Source organism: Polypterus senegalus, chromosome 2 (genome assembly GCF_016835505.1).
Source record: "Polypterus senegalus isolate Bchr_013 chromosome 2, ASM1683550v1, whole genome shotgun sequence".
NCBI lineage: Eukaryota > Metazoa > Chordata > Cladistia > Polypteriformes > Polypteridae > Polypterus > Polypterus senegalus.
Window position 1 is genome coordinate 7,081,683 of NC_053155.1, and position 22,405 is coordinate 7,104,087.

The 22,405-nt window shown below is 40.0% G+C and overlaps 1 protein-coding gene across 1 annotated transcript in view; it reads right to left on the reverse strand.

The window, feature by feature from the left end:
• Positions 1-12,553, reverse strand: part of LOC120524132 — a 68,315-nt gene extending 55,762 nt beyond the window's left edge. The window contains 2 exon segments of the mRNA XM_039746010.1: positions 11,353-12,438; positions 12,529-12,553. Coding sequence (XP_039601944.1) covers positions 11,353-12,438; positions 12,529-12,553 — 1,111 coding nt within the window.
• Positions 12,554-22,405: the final 9,852 nt, after the last annotated feature.

Consider the following 22,405-nt stretch of genomic DNA (forward strand, 5'->3'; position numbering starts at 1 on the left):
ACGACAGAAAGATCAGCGAAGCCTGGAGAGTCAGATATCTGAAAAGTAAAAACAAACAAACAGTGAAACTTTAGAAATTGGAAAATTGGACTTCAGACAAATCTATTGTTTAAAAGTAAGGAGAAGAAATTTACCAACAGGAAACCTGCAAACAATAAGATTTTACAGACAAATTTCAGTACAAAAAAACAGAATTTACAGAAGCCATCGCCATCGAGCACAGGCACAGCAGAACCAGCAAGGCGGCGAGTCTCATCATCATGGTGGTGGTGGTGCTGACGTTGAGACGTCTGTTCAGGACAGCAGCGACACCGCCCTGTTTATCTGATCAGGTGGGGTGGGCCAGTTTTACACGGTGGTCATGACATCTTCTGGAGTGGAAAGCAAATTCAAATCAGATCTTATTTGTCATTGAAGAAGAAAAAGAAGAAACTGCAATCAAATCACAAGCCCTAAAGGTCAAGTGTCCAGCTTTAAATAGCCTGTTTGGTCAGACAAAAATTACAAATTCTTGCATCAGATGATTGCCTAATAATTCAACACAGGAAACATTCTGTTCATAAGTCACCGTGTTAAACCTAAACACCATCAGTTTTAATGTAATGTAAGCCTGAAATGTTTTACCCAAACACAATGGTAGAGCAGAATAAAATGCCATAGTATTCATATCGTAACATAGCCCCCCTTCTGTGGCATTGACTCTGAACAAGCCATCAGGTTTGAGGGGAAAGCGAGCCTGAAAACTCAACAGCAGATGAGGGGACCTGAGCCTCAGAAGAACAAATCAACAAATGACCTTCCCGACCAAAACCCTTCTGATGAACAAGGTCCTCCACCATTGAAGCCCACTGCTAGACTCAGTAATGCTTTGGATTTCATTTTCTGTCAATTCAATTCTTTATTTCTTTCTGATGCTCTTCATTCAGTGCAGACACAGAGCTCAGTGACAAGTTCACAAGTAAAATACGAATACTAACTTTACAAATGACTGATTACATAAAGAGCACAAATAAAGACTCTGATCTGTTTAAACAAAGTAATTTGAAACTGATGACCATAACTGGAGTCCAGCACTATCAGTCCATTAATTCATTGCCGAACGACACTTAAAGGGGGCATTCCCTGCTGGGACCCTGATGGTGTCACGGCCCTCTTTCTTGATTTATCTAACATGTCACATCCCCCAAAGTCTTACGCTACATGACCAACTCTGCTGGCATTTCAATTATGGAGGTGCTAAATTTTTAGGCACTGAAAACATTTGGCCAAAACGAACAGAAAAGGCACATTTTAGGTCAAAAGAGTAAAAAGGCAGATATGTGGATGAATGTGTGACGCCGTTTGAAAACATTTGAGATCCACAGTCACAAACAGCACCTCCTGTTCTACAGGGAGTGACAGACACGTCACACTGCCGAGGACTGTGGTGGTCTGTTTAAGTCATGGTGATGTGTGGTGAGAATCTACAAGGAGCTACAAAAGAAAAAGAAAATGGAAAAATGAAGGGAGAAAGAGAAAGAGAAAGAGAGGGGATCATAGTGGGAGGAAAGGAACTGACTGGGACAGCAAGCAGTGACATTCATGAAGTTGAACTTAACAAGCAAAGTGAATCACAGCCAAGGAATGGATAACACGACAAGCTCACTCCATTCACGATTTGTTAATGTTTTTCTTATTTTCAGTTTTTTTTTTAAATATTCTTTTCTAAAAAATAATAAAATGATTACAATTCAATAAAAAAGCATGAATCTAAATGAAATTCATTTAATTTAGTCTTTAATCAATGACACAAAAACAAATCTGTAAATAATAATTAAAAAGAGATTTGACGTTTGGTGTTCAGCTTTCTTTTTTTATTTAATTTGACTTTGGCTGAGAATTTTCATTTTGCTGTTCTACTTGTTTTATTAACTGGGACCTGTTTGGTCATCAGCAGCTATTGGATGAACAACGGAAAATGTACAAAGCGTAGAAGATGAAATAACCTCTGACATGAAAGACGACTTTTAGGTTTAACTCTGTGACTCTTCAACAGAATGTTTCTTACTCATAATAATTACACACTCGTCTGATGTTAGAATTTGTCATTTTCTTCTGAACTCACAGCCTATAGAAAGCTGAACATCTGAACTTCAGGGCTTGTGATTTGGTTGACGTTTTCTGTACTTCATCTTCTTCCATTGCAAACGAGGTCTGATATGAATTGACTTTCCACCCCAGTATATGTCATGACCACCGTGTAAAACTGGGCCGCGCCTGCCTGATCTGCACTATAAGGAGGTGCTGCTGCTGACCTGAACAGACGTCTGAACATCAGCACCACCGCCATGATGAGATACACCACCATGATGAGATTCGCCAACCTGCTGGTTCTGTTGTGCCTGAGCTCGATGGAGATGGCCTCTGTGAGTTCTCACTTAATGACATTTACAGTTAGGTCCATAAATATTTGGACAGAGACAACCTTTTTCTAATTTTAGTTCTGTACATTACCACAATGAATTTTAAATATTAATAAATTAATTAAAGAAATTGTTGTCATGTTCTATGTAACCAGTAGGGGGTACCACTGAGCCCCAAACCCCAGATCCAATAACGTCTAATCCAATCACAGGTTCAAATAATGGATATTTTTACTCCAATAAGCACTAAACACAATGAAACTCAGCCAACACCAAACAAACAGTAAACCTTCTCCTCTCCTTCCTCCTCCAGCTGAGTGTTGCCCACAGAGTTTCATGGGAAGTGCAGCCTTGTCAGGGTCAGAGTCGGGAGGCGGTGGACTCCTTTTATACCGGACCCAGCACAGCTTCCCATTACCCAGCATGACTTGTGTGGAGTTCTTCTGAGTTATTTAGGATCCTCGGTGGTCCTCCACTGACAGTGTGGCCTTATGGCCCCCGGGGACCCCGAGAGGGATGCACATCAAGAAAATCCCCTTCCCATGAATCCCTGGCACCTTCCACTTTAAGTCATGTCGTTGTCCAGCGGGATGTCTGCCTGTCCTCTGTGTCACTCACACCTAGCAGGTTGTCTCACTTTTGATATCACGTAGTTGTTAATTTATTTCTTGGTTTTCAATTTAGTATTGTGTTGTGCGTAAACATCGCCATGTCACGTACAGCAATACTGCCAATCGTGTAACGCACATTGCACAACATTTTCTTTGTCATTGTTCTGTGTATATAAAACACTGAAGTGCACTTGATTTACAGTCGGAGTTTTTAGTCAAATTTATTTAAATCTTTCATTTTTGCTCAGCAGTACATGAACCTAAAAGGCGCTTCATTGAACAAAGTGGTGTTTGGACTTTACTGCTCTGTTTTCTCAAATTTGCGTGTTTAGATTTTTATTACCAGTTTATGACCCAAGCCCGACTCTTTAGTGTTCTTTTTCTGTTTGTTCCTTTATTTTTTTAGATTGTGACTGTATTTATAGCCATGTTTACAATTAATTTCATTATATAAATCATTTTAGAATAATGCTATTATTTTCATCCAAATGTTCTTAATCTCCTAAAGACATTATTTTTTTATCTAATCTTGATCTACTTCAGATCACAAAGCAAGCAGATTCTTCACTTGATGCCCCAATTCCTCCACAATAGTCACTTTTAGCCCACCCTGCCATGAATAAGAGCAAACGTCCTGAACGTGACGGAATTCTGTCTAAACATTGAGGAGCATTTGGAGAGCAGACATCCAGCAGTGAACTTCAGATGCTTCACTCGTCCACTGCCAGCTCTCACCACCTGAACATGAGGTCACTTTACTGCTGACACATGGCAGGGGTCTTACATCGTGATGATTGTTGTCCTTGCCCAACTCAGTCAGCAGGTAGACCTCTTCTCTTCTCTATAAGTCGTTTCATTATTGTTAAAAATGAGTCTTGACGTGGCCAAGTAACAATGAGATTTAATGATGAAGTGAGCCTTGTGTACCCACACAGTCATAAGAGGGGCTCAGCACACTAGCCTGTGGAGTGCCAGTACTGGGGGTCAGCTTGGAGGATGTGACACTGCCATTCACACATGCTGAGGTGTGTTGGTTAGGAAGTCCAAAACCCAACTGCAGTGTCACTGAGTCCTAAATTGAGGAGTTTGGTCATCAGGTCTGCCCGTCCAGCAGAATTAAATGCTGAGCTGTGGTCAGTAAACACGACTCTGACAGAACAGCAGGGCTTTGGACTTCAATCCCAATACTGACATGTTGTGTCACTTCACCTGCCGGTGCTCCACGTGGAAATACAAAAGAAATGAAACAAATTGGATCTTAAATGTTGAAAGTCACCTTAGATAAAGGAGTGAGCCAAACAATAAGTTTAGAGAAGACTTGTGTTCATACCGAGACGACACAAACGATTGTCAGAATTTGATAAGTGATGTGCGCTCGATGTCCTGATTTGTTCTGATGTGAGGACCCCCTTGATCAGGCCCTCCTCAGGGTCTCCAATGTGTTTTATTGTCTTCTAACTGTGAACATTTCAGGAGCTGCTTGAACCTTTGAAATGCCTTCCCCTTTGTTTTCTTTTATCAGGAGCCCTGGTGGTCTCTTACAAGTAACGATTCTTGTCTCCAGTCGGCTTTCTTCACATCCTCGTTGTCCGTGTTTTTGTCAATATAAACTATTTTTGTCTCTGCCCCTTTTTGTGACTCTTCGACTCTTTTCCTTTTGTTAAATACGTGTATATACAGTATACAGTACAGTGGTCCGGAGCAGAGGGGTCTCAGAGCAGGTCTTAAGCTTTGAAGGGGTTTTTAAGTTTGGATTTAATGGCTGTTTTGGTGTTCAATCCAGTGTTATGAGGTTGGCGTTTTGTTATATGTGAATTTCTCATGTTGATGTCTTTAACTTTAAAATAATAAAAAGCTAACCATGCAAAAAAAAAATCTAATTTTTCCTGTTGAAAATTCAGTGCCATCACCAAGCCTTTAACATACTTATTGAGAATTAGAGGACAGTAGTAAAGGTGCGTCACTATTATACATCATAACTTTTGACAGGTGTATGTCCCGCCCCCCTGGCATTTCCGGTACCCACCTGCTGCCACCTGGTTAATGGGCATTTCCCCCCGCGCTCTGATCTCTGCCTGTTGTCGGGTGTGATGTTTGACCGGCATCGGACCTTTTGTCAGTCGTGCGGAAGGAAAATGGTCAGCTGATCTTAGCCTTGATGCTAAAAACTGGGGCTGATCATCTTTGTGATCCGAGACGGACCTTTGGGACCCTGTAAGGTGTCTAAAGGTAAGTCATCAATGGGGCGGAGCAGACATCCTGCTCCTATCTGCATACAGAGCCATTGTGTGTACAGAGAGTACAGAGAGCGTGAGTGACAGACCTGGCGAGAGGATGTACAAGAAAACTGTAGAGAGAATCTATTACACACCCAAGGATCCTGGCAGTACAGCCCAAAACACCCCTTGGGCATCCCGTTACCTCACCCACCTTGTAAAACCATGCCCTTTATAAAGCAAATCATAAAGTAGAAGATAACAAGGTGTCTTAAAAACAATAACTTTATTGATGCTATGTCTATATGCAATAATTGGTTTAGTGAACCAAATATTACAAAATTAGTCCGTCTGGTATGTATTTTTTCTCTTGACATTCCGTACATTTTTCCACTAAATGTTGAACAGAGCTAAACACATAAGCCCAGATGACTAAGCGACCAATTATGGTCATAATGAATCTTTTTTTTTATTAGATATAATATAAGGAGAAAACCTTCTATAGGTTGCATTTTCCTTGTTCTAGCTTCCGAGTCTTGGTTCATCTGACAACAGAAACAAAACAAACTGTTAGCCGACAGAAAAATAAACACAAACAGATCTTGTTTAGCATGGATAATGCAATTTGCTTAGGTTTCTGTAAATTAATGTTGGTTTTAAAAAATAACAGTAATGGTGATTAGAGACAAGTTCAAAAGCTGCTGTCCGAATCTTGGACTTTGTTGCATGGTCTTTTGTATAAGCCGAAAGTGTTTACTTCAGCAACAAACTGCTTCAGACAGTTAAGAGTATGAACTTTACTCTGTTTCACAATTCTTAATGCACACAAGGCGTTAACCATATAAAACACTGTGTGTATTAATCTTTAAATACTGATCATGTCGACAGATGCTGGAAACACAAGGGTGTATTTTTTCCTGATCAGATTCTAGTAAAAGACAAGTGTGCCCATCCTGAGATTCAGAACCTAAACGGCATGCTAAACAAGGCCCAGTTAATACATCTCTAACACAGGTGCAGACCACGTAAGCTACAACCAACTTTACATAATGCTTCATTAAAATCTCTCTCGGCTCTGTGACGGCGATGGCTGAAAAGTGTTTGAGAAAATATACACAGGTCTTGAGACTTCATCCTTGAAGTTTAACAATCTTTCACACTGTGCTTAAATACGTCACCGGCCATCTTATAGTCAATCTATGGGAAAAAAAGAAAAGAAATGTCAAGCGAAAAAACATGTTGGAATGGATGAGTGAACAATACGCTTACAGTATGCACAAACAAGCACGGCTCAGGTTCAAGAGAAACAGAATAATTGTTTCAACGATCAATTACCAGTGGCAAGTAGATTTAGCAGAGATGTCTTATTACTCAAAATTCAGTGATGGATATAAATTTATCCTCACGTGTATCGATGTGCTCTCAAAATATGCTTGGGCTGTGTAAGTAAAAGGCCAAGACATGGAAAGAAGTTCCTCGGGGTTTTAGTTTGATCTTTAGACAGAGTTGAGTTCCTAAGAAGCTACAGACAAGCCAAGGCAAAGAATTTTATAACACATTGGTACAAAGACTTCTAAGACAGAACAATATTGTACATTTTGTCACGAACAGCGATGTAAAGGCCAGCATAGTAAAATGGTTCAATAGCACCTTAAAATCCAAAATGTGGAAATATTTTACATATGCCAATACTTTTCGGTATATAGATGTCCTGTCAGACTATCTGAAGAGTTATAACCACAGTTTTCACACCACGACTAAAACAAGACCTGTAGATGTGACTCCTGAAAATGCTCTGAGTGTTTGGAAAACAGTCTATGGTAGGGCCGGGCAAAGAAAATCTACTCCGTGCACTTTGAAGATAGGTGATCATGTCAGAGTTTCAAAATTAAAAAATGTATTCGAAAAGGCTATGAGCAGTCATTTACAGAGGAGATATTTATTATCGTGGACTGTTTAAAAACGGATCAAACCTGTCTATAAACTCAAAGATTACACAGGTGATGAAATTCAAGGGACATTTTATGCAGAAGAGTTACAAAAAATAAACCCCGATGCTAACCAGGTGTACCGCATCCAGAAAATTCTAACCACTCACGGGCGGGCGTGGAAGAAACAAGCATGTGTTGGTAAAATGGCTTGGTTGGGACAAGAAATTTAACAGTTGGGTCAAGACTTCAGAAGTGAATGACAAGGAGTTGAGAAACCAAGAAAAAGTGTCTAAAGTCAGAAATGGATTTTATATAACACTGCTGAGTAATTCATCAGCCAGAACTTTTCCCAACAACACGACAGCATCATTAACTGTTCAGGTAGCCAAGACAATAGAACTGCCCAGAGACTGCAAAGTGGCACTGGTGGAACTGACTTACCCACAAATGTTCAATTCCATCACCCAGGAAGCACAATTTACACTAATGAATGAGGAAACAAGAGAGTATGAAGTGACAGACCCAGAGAGACAGGATGTACCAGAAGGTTTTAGAGAGAGAATCTATTACACACCCAAGGAAACTGGCAGTGCAGCCTAAACACACCATGGGCATCCCATTACCTCAGCCACCTTCCAAACCATACCCTTTATAAAGTAAATCATAAAGCAAACACCAAGGTGTCTTAAAAACAAGAACTTTAATGAAGGTGTCTTAAAACAACAGGTTTATTGAAGCAAAATTCCAAACATAGCAATTAACACGTAGTCTTTGCTTTCAGAGTTACACACTGTGTGCTCTACATTATATATTTTTTTAAATGTATGAATAAAGCAGGAGAAACAGCAGGAAAATATTCACTGATACATACAGTATATGATGTGGGCATCATAAATGTTTTGTTGGTGTAATGCACTCACAAACAATAATGTTTTGTACTGTATGTTGCAAACTTCATTGAAAAGATTTCTTGAGCATTCTGTTCATAACTTTTGTCAAAAGAGATTTTGGGTAAATTGCAGTATGAAACTGCTTACGAAAATTATACAAACAAGCTTGTGTGAATGAGATCAGTAACTGTTAGCAGAAACTAATGCCACAGCAGTTCTGGTGTGTAAAGTAATAATACTAGATCGAATATATATAAAATTCTGGAGGAATGAAACACACGAGAAGCGTTCAGTCTCAGGTATACAAAAACTCTGAAAAAACTTTATTAACAAGCTTAGCTCACTACTGCCACCCTTTGGTCACCACCAAAACGTCATTTACATATATTTATACAAAGTCTACAAATGAGAGCATATTTACATTCATGTCAACACCCCCACTTGCTCTCATATCGTTACCATCATCAGAAAAGAAAAATTAACTTCTATTTACATCAAGTACAATCTTCTGTGTACCTTTAATCTCCAAACATAAATGAGGCAAATTTAATCAACTTAAATGTTGTCACAGGCTTTGTCATTACATCTGCCACCATTTGTTCTGTTGGGCAATAGATCAAACATATTTTTCCATCATTCAATGAAGACCTAACAAAATGATATTTTATTTCCACATGTTAGCATCTCTGTCTGCTCACAGGATTCTTTGTCAGTGCAATCGCACCCTGGTTGTCCTCATATATTGTAGGTGGTTCATTCTGGTGCTCATCAATGCCTTCTAATAGCTGCATTAGGTACAGGCATTCCTGTGTGGTTGCAGCTAAAGCCATATATTCTGCCTCACAAGTAGACAGTGCAACAGTTGGTTGCTTTTTGGTTCTCCATGAAATCAAAGGACCATTCTCATTAAGACTCACACAAAAACCAGTTGTACTGCGCCTGTCGACCACATCAGCCGCCCAGTCCACATCACTGTATGCATACAGCCTCAGTTTATCATCGTCACATCTCCTGTAACACAGTTCTTTCTCAGATGTGCCTTTTAAATATCTCAGTACATGTTTAACTGTACACCACTGTTCCTCTGTTGGCTTAGTAAAGTACTGAGACAGTTTACTAACAATAAAACTGAGATCAGGTCTTAGTAGTACATGTAGTGAGGTAGATAAGGCTGCCTACAGCCTCTCTGTATTTCCTGACATTCTGCATCATTTCTGCATCACCAGTGTAACTCAACTTTTGTTCACAGGGTGTCATTCTTGGCTTACAGTGTTGCATATCAAATCTTTCCAAGATTTTTTCCACATACCTCTTTTGTGACATTTTCACACATCCATTGTCTTGCTCAAAATCAATACCAAGAAAATGTTTCAGCTTACCCATGTCTTTCATTTTAATTTTTTCAGTGAGCATTTCCTTTACTACATTCAGTGCGTTTTCATCACTGGCAGCAATAATCAAGTCATCCACCCACACAATCCTGATCACTTTCTCAATTCCTGTTTCCTTTGTATAAACACAATGATCAGCCGGGTTCTGCACAAACCCGTTATCAGTTAGACACTCATGCAACATTTTGTTCCAATTTCTGCCCGATTGCTTTAGTCCATACAATGACTTTTTCAATTTATACACCAGTTTCTTATTTGTGCCACATTTGACCTCATAACCCTCTGGCTGTTCAATGTAGATTTCACAATTTATTGGTGCATGTAAATAAGCAGTTTTTACATCCATCTGATGTAAGATTAGGTTTTCCTGTTCTGCTTTCTGCATTAGCACTCTGATGCTGGTTATATTGACAGTAGGAGAACGTCTCCTCGTAGTCAATTCCCATTTTTTGACTATATCCCTTGGCCACAAATCGTGCTTTGAATTTGTCAGACCCATCGACGTCTTTCTTAACTGTATACACCCATCTACCCCCCACTGCTTTCTTACCCTCAGGTAAGCTGGTTAGGGTAAATGCGTCATTATCTTTCAGGGATTGCATTTCTTCATCCATTGCATTGCACCACTCCTTAGAGTTTGGTGAATGAACAGCTTCCCTGAATGAGAGGGTTACATTACACATCACTCTGTAGCAGAAATCAATGTTAGACAGAACTTGGTCATCACTCTCTTCTCCCAGTACATAATCATTTAAATAAGCAGGTCTCTTTCTTACTCGGGAGGGGTATTGCTTGGACTCACTAACAGTATCATCTACCTGTGTTTGGTCTGTTGCCTCAGGACTATCTACTGGAACCTGATCCTGGACGTGCCCAGAACTCACACCAGTGTTTTGCCTGGTCTTGCTAACTCTGTTCGACATTTCCAAATCATCAATGTCAGTCTGAGTTTCCCGCTCTATAATAGTCTTAGTCACAAATTTTACTAACCTGTGCTTCTGCACCTTCCCATTTTCAGGATAGTAAACCATGTAAGCCGGACTATTTTTGTCGTACCCAACAAAAATTCCCCTCTCACATTTTGAATCAAGCTTTCTCTTGTCCTGTTTATAGGCATAACACACTGACCCAAACTTTTGCATCCTAGAGAGATCAGGGCGCCTTCCCGTCAGCATAAAGTAAGGTGTTTGTTCTGTACGCCTGTTGAAACATCTGTTTCTTATTACAGCTGCCGTCTGTACTGCATATGTCCACAAATCTTTTGGTAATTCACTCTCTATCAGCATACACCATGCCATGTCAAACAATGTCCGCCAATTTCTCTCAGCAGTACCATTCTGATGGGGCGAGTATGGAGCTGAGGTCTCATGTCTAATCCTATTTCTGCTGAGTAGTGCCTGGTAATTCTTCCCTGTGAATTCTGTGCCGTTGTCTGATCTAAGGCATTTAATGTGCCCATATGGGGCAGTATCAGCAAGAAATTTTTCTGTTGCAGATGTTGTGTCACTCTTATTTCTCAAAAGTACACAAAAATCGTACTGGAAAAATCGTCAGTGAACGACAATGCAAATCTATACCCATCTTTAGACTCTAGGTCTATTGGTCCAGCAAGATCGGTGTGCACCAACTCAAGAGCTGTTTTGGCTCTAACATCTGGCTCTCTGTTACGTGTCTGGACAAATTTTCCCTGGATACACACCTCACAGTGCAGTACTGATTTGTCTGGTTTACCTTTGATTGTCATACTATTAACAACTCCCTGTAATTTCTGAATGTCATCATAATTACAATGCCCCAAAATATCATGCCATGTCTGCATGTCATGACAGCTCTTACATTGATCATCACATTTATCATTTACTGTTTGTAAATAGTATAGTCTGTTATGCTCATGAATGTGGAATTTTGTACCGTCTCTGTGTTGGAGGATGTCTTTTCCTTGCTTAAAGATAAAAGTTGCTCCGTTGGAAGTAGCTGCTTTCACAGAAAAGATATCCTGCGGGTAGGAGGGGATGTACAATGCCTGTCTCAACATCGTGGTGTGGCGCTGTCCTCTGCTGTCCATCAAACAGATCTCTGCATCACCTCTGCGCTCCGCGACTCCATGGCACCTCATGCCATCAGCCAGCTCTACACAGTGCGTCTCGGCTTGGAAACTATCGTCGAACGTCTTAAACTTTGTTATATCTGTGACGATATGTGAGGTTGCCCCGGTATCGACCATCAGACCAGTCATATTCATGTCGTGTCTTGGTTGGACTACCGCGCTTCTGTTGCTCATTTGGAATGCATATTCCTTGCCGCTCATCTCCTCTGAAACTTGTCTCGCGTTGTCGCGTCGCTGTTTCCATCTGCAGTTTGCGTCTCGGTATGTGGAGCGTTGACATGCTTTTGCCTTGTGTCCTTTTAGACCACATCTGAAACACACTATATTCATACTCTCGGTTCCCCGGTCACTTGTACTCACCAAAGCAGGTTTCGTACTTGGTTGTATTTGCGCTTTCATCACGTTGTCGTCGGACGTTGTGGCGTGCATCTTTTCAGTGTCTTCATAACTCCGTAATTTAGTTTTAAATTCCGCAAAAGGAATTTTCACTTCACTTTGCGTAATATGGATCGCGAATGGTTTGAATGATTCTGGCAGTCCCTTTAAAACCATTGCTACTAATAATCCATCGCTCAATGTTTCGCCTGCATTTCTTAATGCCATGATGGCCGTCTCCGCACATATGACATACTCAGTCACACTTTCGTTACTTAACTTTCGGAGCGAGGTCAGTTCTGTGTACAGGCTAATTACTCGTGGCTTTCCTTTACCTGCATAATAGTCTCTCAGAATCTTTAACGCTTTTCGTCCATCGTCAGCTGCTTCTCGCATCACCAGCGATAAACTTTTATCATGGAGGAACTGGATTAATTCAGCATATGCCTCCGCATTTTTCTCCTTGGCCTCGTCTTCGTCGTCTGTGGGCTCTTTTAAAATTGTATCTTTTAGACCTTGCAACCGAAGATGGCCCAAAAAATTTGTCTCCCACAGCTCATAGTTATTTTCATCTCAATCAAAAATTTGCCGAGACCATCGACTACTTGACTCGACGACCCGTCTACTCATGTTTCTAGTATATCACACATACTCTCACCGGACACGCGGTACGTTGCGATGTTCCTTTCAGCGAGTAAAAGAAACACTCTGGGCCCATAACCTGTTAGCAGAAACTAATGCCACAGCAGTTCTGGGGTGTAAAGTAATAATACTAGACCGAATATATATATAATCCTGGAGGAATGAAACACACACGGGAAGCGTTCAGTCTCAGGCTAGTGATGGGCCGCTCGATACTCAGGTTTCGAAACTGTGTCGAACTATCGAAGCACTGGAGATCGAGCACCGCTTCGAGGCTTGCTTCAAATGCGCCCGTCACGTGATTTTGAGCACGCTAGCGTAATGACGTCATTGATATCTGGTCAGTAACTAGTCTGCTGAAGTGCTTTGGCTCAAAGCGTAAAAGCGGTTGTCTGTGCTATATTGATAAAATACACTAACTCGAGTTCAAATCCTAGTTGGTGCTCGCATATGTTGAAATAAGGATTTTCTATAAAACAATTAAGTAGTACTTGTTTGAAAGTTAACAAATATATTTTGGAGACATTATGAACGATTTACATGGAGCACCTTTTTCCTCGGTGTGGAATTGTGTCCACCAAGAATCTGTAACAAATCGATGAGCATATTTTGCGTAAGGTAGCACGTATTATAACAATCCAGAATCTATTCTACCCCATGTCGATCATATCACAGAGGCTAAGAAATGCTTCACTAAAGCCGATGTGGTCATTACACCAGTATATGCGCAAGACATTCCTCATTAAACGTTTTTACTATTCAGTGATTCCCAGATCTGTTGCTGATTTGTATTATTGATTTCCAAAAAGCAATGTGAGTAAAAGCGTATTCTGCATAACTAATCACAACTGTCTTTATAACAGAATCAGCACCATCAACAGTGTCTTCTGCAATTTTAGGAAAGCCTCGGGATTTCTGCGTTAATGAGACAAAAAAGTTGTAAAGAAACTTTGCGAATTCATCCAGAGGTGAACGTGAAGATCACCCAAGTACTGAGAAGGAGCAGCTGGATAAGCACATCTGGAGCTAAACTTTCAAAAAAGCACCTGACTTTGTCAGCAACATCCTTTACTTGTGAATTCATCTTATCAAAGGCTGCGCTGTGAGTGGGGGGGGGGTTAAATAAGTAATCTTCCGAAGTGCAGCACAACAGAGTAAATAATTGACATAAATAGAATTACTGAAAGACTAAGTTTTTGCCGTTTCTGTATTCTTAAACCATCTTCCAGTTACACAATCCCCCGCAGTCAATGTCACATTCAATGTTCCCTGCTCCTTAACCTGTCTTGTTACCCAAAGCATCAACACTCAGTTTCATTCAAGGCTTTACCGTCCTTCCTTTCATAGACATAAAATAAAACACATTTCCTCTACATGTCCAATAATAATAGTAAACTTGCAGGAACGAGAAAAAGCACAAGATGGGAATATTTATGACAAGAGCCTGGGCATCAGGATGAGAATGTGCCTTGTCACCCATTATGTGAGCTCGTCTGCCATCCCTCAGTTACACTGGCACACGTTACACTTGGGGGCAAATGCAATGGAGAATATCGACAATGTACACCTTTAGAAGTGGAATAAATCGACTGTAAAAGTAGAACATTTCAGATAAATGATGAATTTTGTTAATCATAAACAATGCAACATAACTATTATACGTGTTGTTACTTTTTATTTATACTCACCAAACGTTACATATCTACGAAATGAACACAGGTAATATGTTTATAATCATTCACACTAAAATACACTGTCAAAATATATTAATGAGCAAATTGAGGCACATTGGCCTTTAGGAAATATAAAAAAGCGTGTGCGCTGTCATTTAGGACAGAATGCATTGTTAATGTGACGCATTCTCTACTGACGCGATGTCACGAAAAAAAAGAAACAGCGCAGTCCATGCAAACTCAAATCCTCCTTGATGTTTGACCTTATGATTAATTGTCAATATCAAATCAATAAAGTCATTTTAAGAAGATGATGTCTGCTATAGTCAGTTTAATCAACGCTCCTTTTAAAAAGTTTCCTTATACAGAATATAAAACAGAATCTCAATGATACAGGACTCGCGAGTAGTAACGAATAATATGTGACACCGAGAAATTATAATTCCTAATAACGGGAACAAGTAAAAACTACGACTTCCTAAAACGGACACTGTAAATGTAGGTATTTCAATAAATAATTTAGGAGACTTGTGTGTGAATTTCAATATCGATTTAAGAACTACGTAGGCCACCTGTTGTACTATAAACGGTAGCTCAAGCAGCACTTAACAGTAAATAGTCTAACAGGACAATGACTGACTGAAACGAAGATGATGCGCCGCAACAAATAAGGTTCACACTGCCGTTCTGCATGTTTAGAAGGTGCTGGTTGGCTGAAACTGTTTATAGCGAATTGTCCCAAGTTGGAAGTGCCGTATAGCGATCAGAAACGAAAAGACACATTTAGGCATGCTGGACAGTAGTTTGTTTTTCTACAATACAAATTCAGTACGACACCAGGGTCTCCAAACACACAAATATGAAGTTTATTACGTTTTACAGTGAAACTCTTTACATACACAATATAATTAGGGCGTGTGCCACCTGCCCGACTACGGTGGCCCAACCTTCCCTCGATAGCTCGATTCGCTCGCTATCCGTCCAAGCTTGTTAAATGGAGGAATAGAAAAAAACTTTCACAAGAGGAGGATCAGCGACGCGAACCTGAGCGACAACACCACTGAGCCACCTAATCCGGATAATTAACAAGCTCTGCACAACTGAACTACTGTACTACTACTGTTCTTACTGCGGTGGATTAAATATGCTGTTTGACATATGCACGTTAAAATGGTTTAATTGATACAAGAGTATCGTTGTTGTATTCTCCTAATGAAGACGAAAAAATTATATTTATAGATGTATACTATATGACGTACGGTTTTGAACAAAATTAAGTGTTCCATAAAAAGGTTGAACGATTTACCTAATCTTTTCATATATATATAAAGTTAATATATCTTTGACACTATGTATCAGACAAAGGAAATCACAGCAATCAACAAGAACAATAATTTATTCTCAGCAACAACCTGAATTGTAGCTTAACAATATCAACTGAAATGTGTAATGTCAATATGAATTACAAAATATAACTAGAGAGTTAAGTGCCAGATAGACTCTCAAAATATAGAGGTCAATGCCTTTCAGTGTGTTGAGGCTTCACAAAGATTCAGTAACCAGTGACCATGTCTGCTCGAAGCCCTGTCATGATCCAATCTCGGTACTACGCATGTCTGAGGCTTCAGTAGCCCCGTCATGATCTCAGTAGTACGCATGTCTGAGGCTTCGGCGCCCCGTTCAAAGCCCGTCATGACGCAATCTCATTTCTACGCATGTCTGAGGCTTCGTAGCCTCGTCATGATCTCAGTGCTACGCATGTCTGAGGCTTCAGTAGCCCCGTCATGATCTCAGTACTACGCATGTCTGAGGCTTCGTAGCCTCATCATGATCTCAGTGCTACGCATGTCTAAGGCTTCAGTAGCCCCGTCATGATCTCAGTAGTACGCATGTCTGAGGCTTCAGTAGCCCCGTCATGATCTCAGTAGTACGCATGTCTGAGGCTTCAGTAGCCCCGTCATAATCTCAGTAGTACGCATGTTCTTCGCCCCATGCAACGTTTTCATGCAACACTGAAGGTATGTCATATAGTATACATCTTTATATAATTGTTTTCGTCTTCAGTACATGCATACATGTATACATTAAAAAACATACATTATATACCATCCTCCTGAAAATAGTAGCGGTGCAGCGGTAGCGTTACCGCTTCATAATAAAGCATACGTGGGTTTGGGTCCCACGTCTACCCCCTGTGAATTATGACCCAAAAGAGTCTGATTTTCTTTTTTTTTTTTTATTAAACAGCAAATTCCAGCGTGGACCGGAAGCGAACAAGACGAGAACACTAGTAAAGATATATCAAATGGAAATGTGCATCTTGTTTTATGTCTATAACAAAAAAAAAATATTTGAGTAACGATTTCAACTGTTTTTGTAGTTGTTGATGGCGGGTTTAGCGGTTTAAATTTTTAAATATTAAATTGATAAGGTGGAATGTGTTCTTACTTTGAGTGTTAATGTGTTAGTAACTGGGATTGCACCTCTATTACTGGAAGATTGCTTAGGAATGATACAGACTGGACAACTATATGTTTTAGGAAATGTTTTATTATTGCACTGTGCTGTGACAAAAAAACTTTTTACTGATTACCTGTCCGGCCCTTGAAGATGTGTTCACGAGGGAGGGATGCTGCTGTTAAAAGCAAATGCTTTTTCAACAGCAGGTCCAGATGTGTTTATCCCGCTGCTTTTTGTTGCCTCAGCACTCAAGAGGATCTTTAATGCCGACCTTGATATGTGCACTGCTCACCTTGGAGTGTCCCGTGTGAGTCTGTGTGTCGGTGACTGATCTGCGCCGTGTCTCTCAGCCTCTCTGATGTGCTCCGGATTGACACCATTGAATGTTTGGTGCAGCAGAGCAAATTCAACCTGATCTACCACAGTGGGTTTGTTATCACCTTATTCCAGCTTTTCTCAACCTTTAAGTATTTACGACCAGAGTTTTCATAACAGTTTTAATTGCGCCCCCCCTAACATTTTTTGAAATGTAGATGCATATTTGATTATACCTACTTAACTTTTATCGACATTTATCTAACTCTATACAGTATTTATTGTTCTATTATCAGAATGTAGTTTAAGTTAATTTGTTTTGGTTCCAACAGATGTTTTCTTTTTTTCACATCTTCGCCCCTTTTTGTTACTTCGCGCCCCACAGGTTGAGAACCACTGCCTTATTCAATGGAGGGGTTCATGGACGTCAAATGGCAATGAATAGAAATGGATTAATGTAAATACGTGAGCTGCCATTCGCAATTAGACATCGCATTTTGATGGCGATTTTGAGTAGGCGTGATTCCCGAACAGATCTCTTATGCGATCCTTCCACAGTATCTCTCAAAATTATTTAGTTCAAATTGGTTATAAAGATTTCAATTCTGATCATTTTTTTTATTATTGTTAATTTTGATGAGTCTTTAAGTCGGATCGAACGCGGGCTAGCACTATGCTCAGAATTTGAAAAGCAACCACCTTAGTCAGTTGAGCCATTGACGGCGTCATTTCTTTGTAGCTAATTCGTTACTTTCGTGCTCCACAAAATATTGTAAAGTATTAATAAATGAAATATTTCAATACTTGATCGAATAATAACAACTGATTTAAGGATTTCACCTTTTCTTTCTCAAATGTGCTTACCTATATCATGGCAAAGTACAGGGATAAACCTTTATTTTCCGTCTACTCCATTTTAATTAAGTCAAACCAAAGAAACCATTTAAGGCTATTAAATGTGATCTCAAGAAAAGATGAAGGTTAATTCTAATACTAATAACAGGACCGATTATAATGATACAGTGCAAAAGTAAATACTAATTGAAAGAGCCGGGAATCCATGCGTGAGGCGTCTTATTTTAACTCTTGCTATCGTATAGTGCATTCTGCTTGTCGGCGTTAGTTATATATATATATATATTTATATTTTTTAGACATTAGACACTAGAAGTTGCTGACGAACCCTTCTCTTCGTTGTCAGTCTGTAGCAGCGAAAAAATAAAAGCAATAAGAGTTATAACAGACGTCATTGAAGTGGATCATGAGTTTGTGTAATGTTAATGAAAATGGCCAGGAGGGGTCACTAGAGAGGTGAGTGTCAAATGCTTCGAAGCTTCGATACGATTTCCGACACAATTGCTTCAAACGTTTTGATGCTTCATGAGGCTTCACTCCGCCCATCACTATCAACAAGCGACATGCTAGAAAAGTTCCTATCAATCAGTAAACACTACCATCTACTGTACGGGCGGAGGGTTTTATATAAACGTTTAAAATAAACTCAATAATTAGGCTCCGTGCAGGATAGTCATGCTGCCCAGCACTGGTTCCAGCCTTGCACCCTGTGCTATCAGGATCGGCTTCAGTTCCTTGAGATCCTAAAATGGATTATTCCGGATTTGAAATGACAATAATGGTTATGATGAACTTAACGATTAACGTTTGCCTATGTTACAAGATGAGCTCCGGCTCGCTCACAGCCCTAAACTGGATTAGCCAAGTTTGATGATGGATGTTTAGGCTGAAAATGAAATTCAAGTTAATGTTTCTGTCCACCTCTCCATTTTCCAGGGTGGGACTACTGCAGACATTCTTTGTTCAGGTTAACTGGACTGGTGTTTGTTGCATGAAACGTGCGGCCACTCATTCAAGAGACTTCTCAGCTCCCAGAACATAAATACAGTCTAGATTAGAGCCCAATAAAGATGGATCAACGTATTCATTTAATTCTTCCAAAATAACATCAAGTCTAGTTCTGAAGGTCCCTAAAGTCATATTGTCTGCCACACTACTTGTTCACCTATTCCAAGTATCTATGTTTCCCTATGTGTGGGAAAACTTCCTAAAGTTTGTATGAAATGCACCTTTCACGAGTCTCCAGCTGTTTTCCCATGATCTTGCTCAACTCATTTTAACTCAAGGATGTTTGCAGTTATGGGGGGGTTTGGGGAGAGAGACCTGTTTATTGAATACCTTGCAGTGTGGAAGTGCACGAGAACATGGGTGACAGTGAGTCTTACACCGTAACAGGTAAAAGATACTGTGGCTTTCATCTGGTCAAAAAGACACATGCGGGACATCAGAGATTTAAAAAAGATATAAATAATAACCTCAAAAATACCAGAGGCAGTCTAAAAATCTAAAATTTAAAAAACAAAAGGTTCAAATTTTCGAGAAGTTAACAACATAAAAGACCCTCAAAACCAAAACCACAAAGCAGTAGTTTAAAAGGAAGCAGAGACCCTTTGAAGTGCGGGCTGACTAATGGGGGCAGAGAACCGCTTTGAGAGAACCTCAGGTGCTGGAGCCGATGACAACACCTGATGACAATGAACTGATGAGTTTGGAAGTTTGCAAGTTTTTTTTTTTGTCTTATTAAGGAGTCAAAGCCAGTTGGGTCAGAAGCCAGGGCCTATTGAAGCCCATTGCAGCATTCCTTTTGTGATTTTGGGCCATTTAAAAAAACAAAAACATGTTGCTGTTGTTAATGAGGGGAATCACCTGCAAACTTCATGACAGAACTAACAGACAGGAGAAATACAAGGAACACACAATGGACACTAAAAAGAAACAAATTAACCACAAAAATAAACTACAAAGACAGGAGAAGAAAGAAAAATGTCAAGATCAACAGTTGGACGTAAAACATCAACTTATTTCATTTAATTTGGTCTCATGGAGTCATAGCGAGTGTCAACATCCAGTCTTGAAAGAATACCCAGGATATCCATCTCTCTCCTAGGCTAAGGGGTGAGAGATGTGGAGGTCATGGTGACCTTGGGGACATTAATGCCCACCATGCAGTTCCAGTCCCGTGAGCAGAGCACCTGGTGTGGAGAGTTTAACAGGTATGGTAACCGGCCGTTGTCTCAGAGATCTGTGAAACTCCTAACGTGACACCCTGTCACCTCAACTTCTAAAACCAGAAAAATAAAACACTCTAGACCCAATTAATATTAAAAGAGCTTAACTTATTTATTAACACAACAAAACAGAACACAAAAATAAAAGACTAAATGCTTAAAATAAGTCATAATAAAAATATTAAAATAATTCAGCAGCGATGACACACATTCAAACCCTCCTATCTATCTTCAAGATGGTCTCCGTCATTTTACAAAACTAATACTGTTTGGATCAGAAATGTCGGCTCAAAGTTGTTCAGATCCTCTGGCTGTGAATTCCGGCTGTCCCACCATGGACGGACCCTCCTCAGATGAAATAAACTAACTTGGAAAGGGACAACCCTATACACCGCATTCAAATATACCTTTCTTTGCATTAATGAGTTCATGTTTCCTTATTCCTAATTTTATATTCTCTTCCATGTATCATAAATTTTACACTTAAGATTATTTCAACACATTATTATTAGTAAATACTCAATTAATGATTTCAAATGTCACAGTTCAAGAGATCAAATTACTCTGATGGACTTGACAGATGATTAAAAATTTTAAAAACGGTATTTGATTAAAGGCTCCCAACTCAGTTCTTAAGCCAAGCTGTCACTAGTGGACCAGGGTGGGCTGGTTTCTTGACACTATCTATCTATTGTGTCCTGATGGGGGCTCTCCAGCAGCCCAAACCTGACAGAAGCAGACGCCAGGCACACGTTTTGCACATGGCACATGTTTTTATTTAGTGGGGTAACAGTTTCCTTTACTTCCCACCACACCAATAAAGCTCCAAGCACAAGATACACAGTTCTTTCTTTCTCAAACCCCATCATAAGTTAATGTAGCAAATTAAATACTTTGTGTTAAATGTTTCCCGAGCCAGTTGTTAATCGCTACGTATTTCTTAAACTGAGTTCCTCTTGCATTAAGCGGGGGGCATTGGGGTGCAGGCAGCGATTACCACACAAAATACATTTAATTTCATGATATCCCTGCTCCCTGAACCTTTAGATTGCTAAGATAAATACTTGGTATCATTTTCATGATGAAATGCATTAAATCATGTATTAAACACGTGGGGGCACGGTGGCGTGGAGGTTGCACTGCTGCCTCGCAGCATGGGGGTCCCGAGTGTTCCCTCCGTTGAGTTTGCATGTTTGTCTGCTGGGTTTACTCGGCGTGCTTCAGTTTTCGGGTCTTGTTCTGCTATATTGACCCTGCTAGTGTATGTGTTGCTCGTATTCACCCTGTGATGTGCTGGCGCCCCGTTCAGGATTTGTTCCTGCCTCACACACGATGCTTGCTGGGATGGGCGCAACCCTGAATGAATGGCATAATTAAACATGTATAACGAAGGTTTTTTTTTTTTTTTTGAATTCTGAACACTGAGTGGTCCAAGTTTATAACTAGTTTTTAATTTCACAAAGACGTTTATGGGGTGGTGACTGGTTATGTGGAGAAAGAAAAAGGAAAGATAGGAACTGAGGTTTTGGTATACGTCAGATAGACAGCACGCATGCAATAAAGAAAGCCAGCTCAGAAGAATATCCATTGAATTCTGTGTATTCTGTGTTCGTGTCATCGAGCACCAGATCACAACCCCAACATTTACACAATATTTAAGTTTAAGAAGCGTGTAGCGATTAACAACTGGGTCGGGGACCACTTAACACAAAGCATTTAATGTGCTATATTAACTTATGAACGGTTTTTATAAAAGTCAACATGTCGACATTGTTCTTGACATATACTTTTTTTCTTCACTATGTCCGTATATATTTTTTTCTTCTTCGTGGCCCTAATACGCTTCCGTAAAGTTCACATGCAAACAATATGTGAAATATGAATTTCTTTGGTAACTTGTTCGGTTAGAATCTGTCCGTGAGCTAGTAGTGCGTAGTTAGCTAATGCCATTTGCTTTTATTACACATTTGTGCAGTGCTTAGCGCTGCTGCTTCGCGGATCCAACGATCTTTGCTTGAATGTATAGCCTGCTTTTATAAACTTGCCAAAATCCATTTCTGTGGAATGTAACTGTGTGAATAAAACCTCAATCTGTTTAGCGGTATGTACTTTTTCTAGAAGATGGTGTACAGTGTCCATTTTAGAACATTCTCCTCCCTCTGAGAAAACTCCATCCGTCCTACCTTGATAAAATATCCCTCCTCCCTGTGAGAACTCCCCCGTCCCCCCTCCGCCCTCCTTCCACCACCGTCTGCTCTCAGTTCTCCGATGTCCGTTTTTCGTCACCCACCCTCCTATCTCCGTCGTCC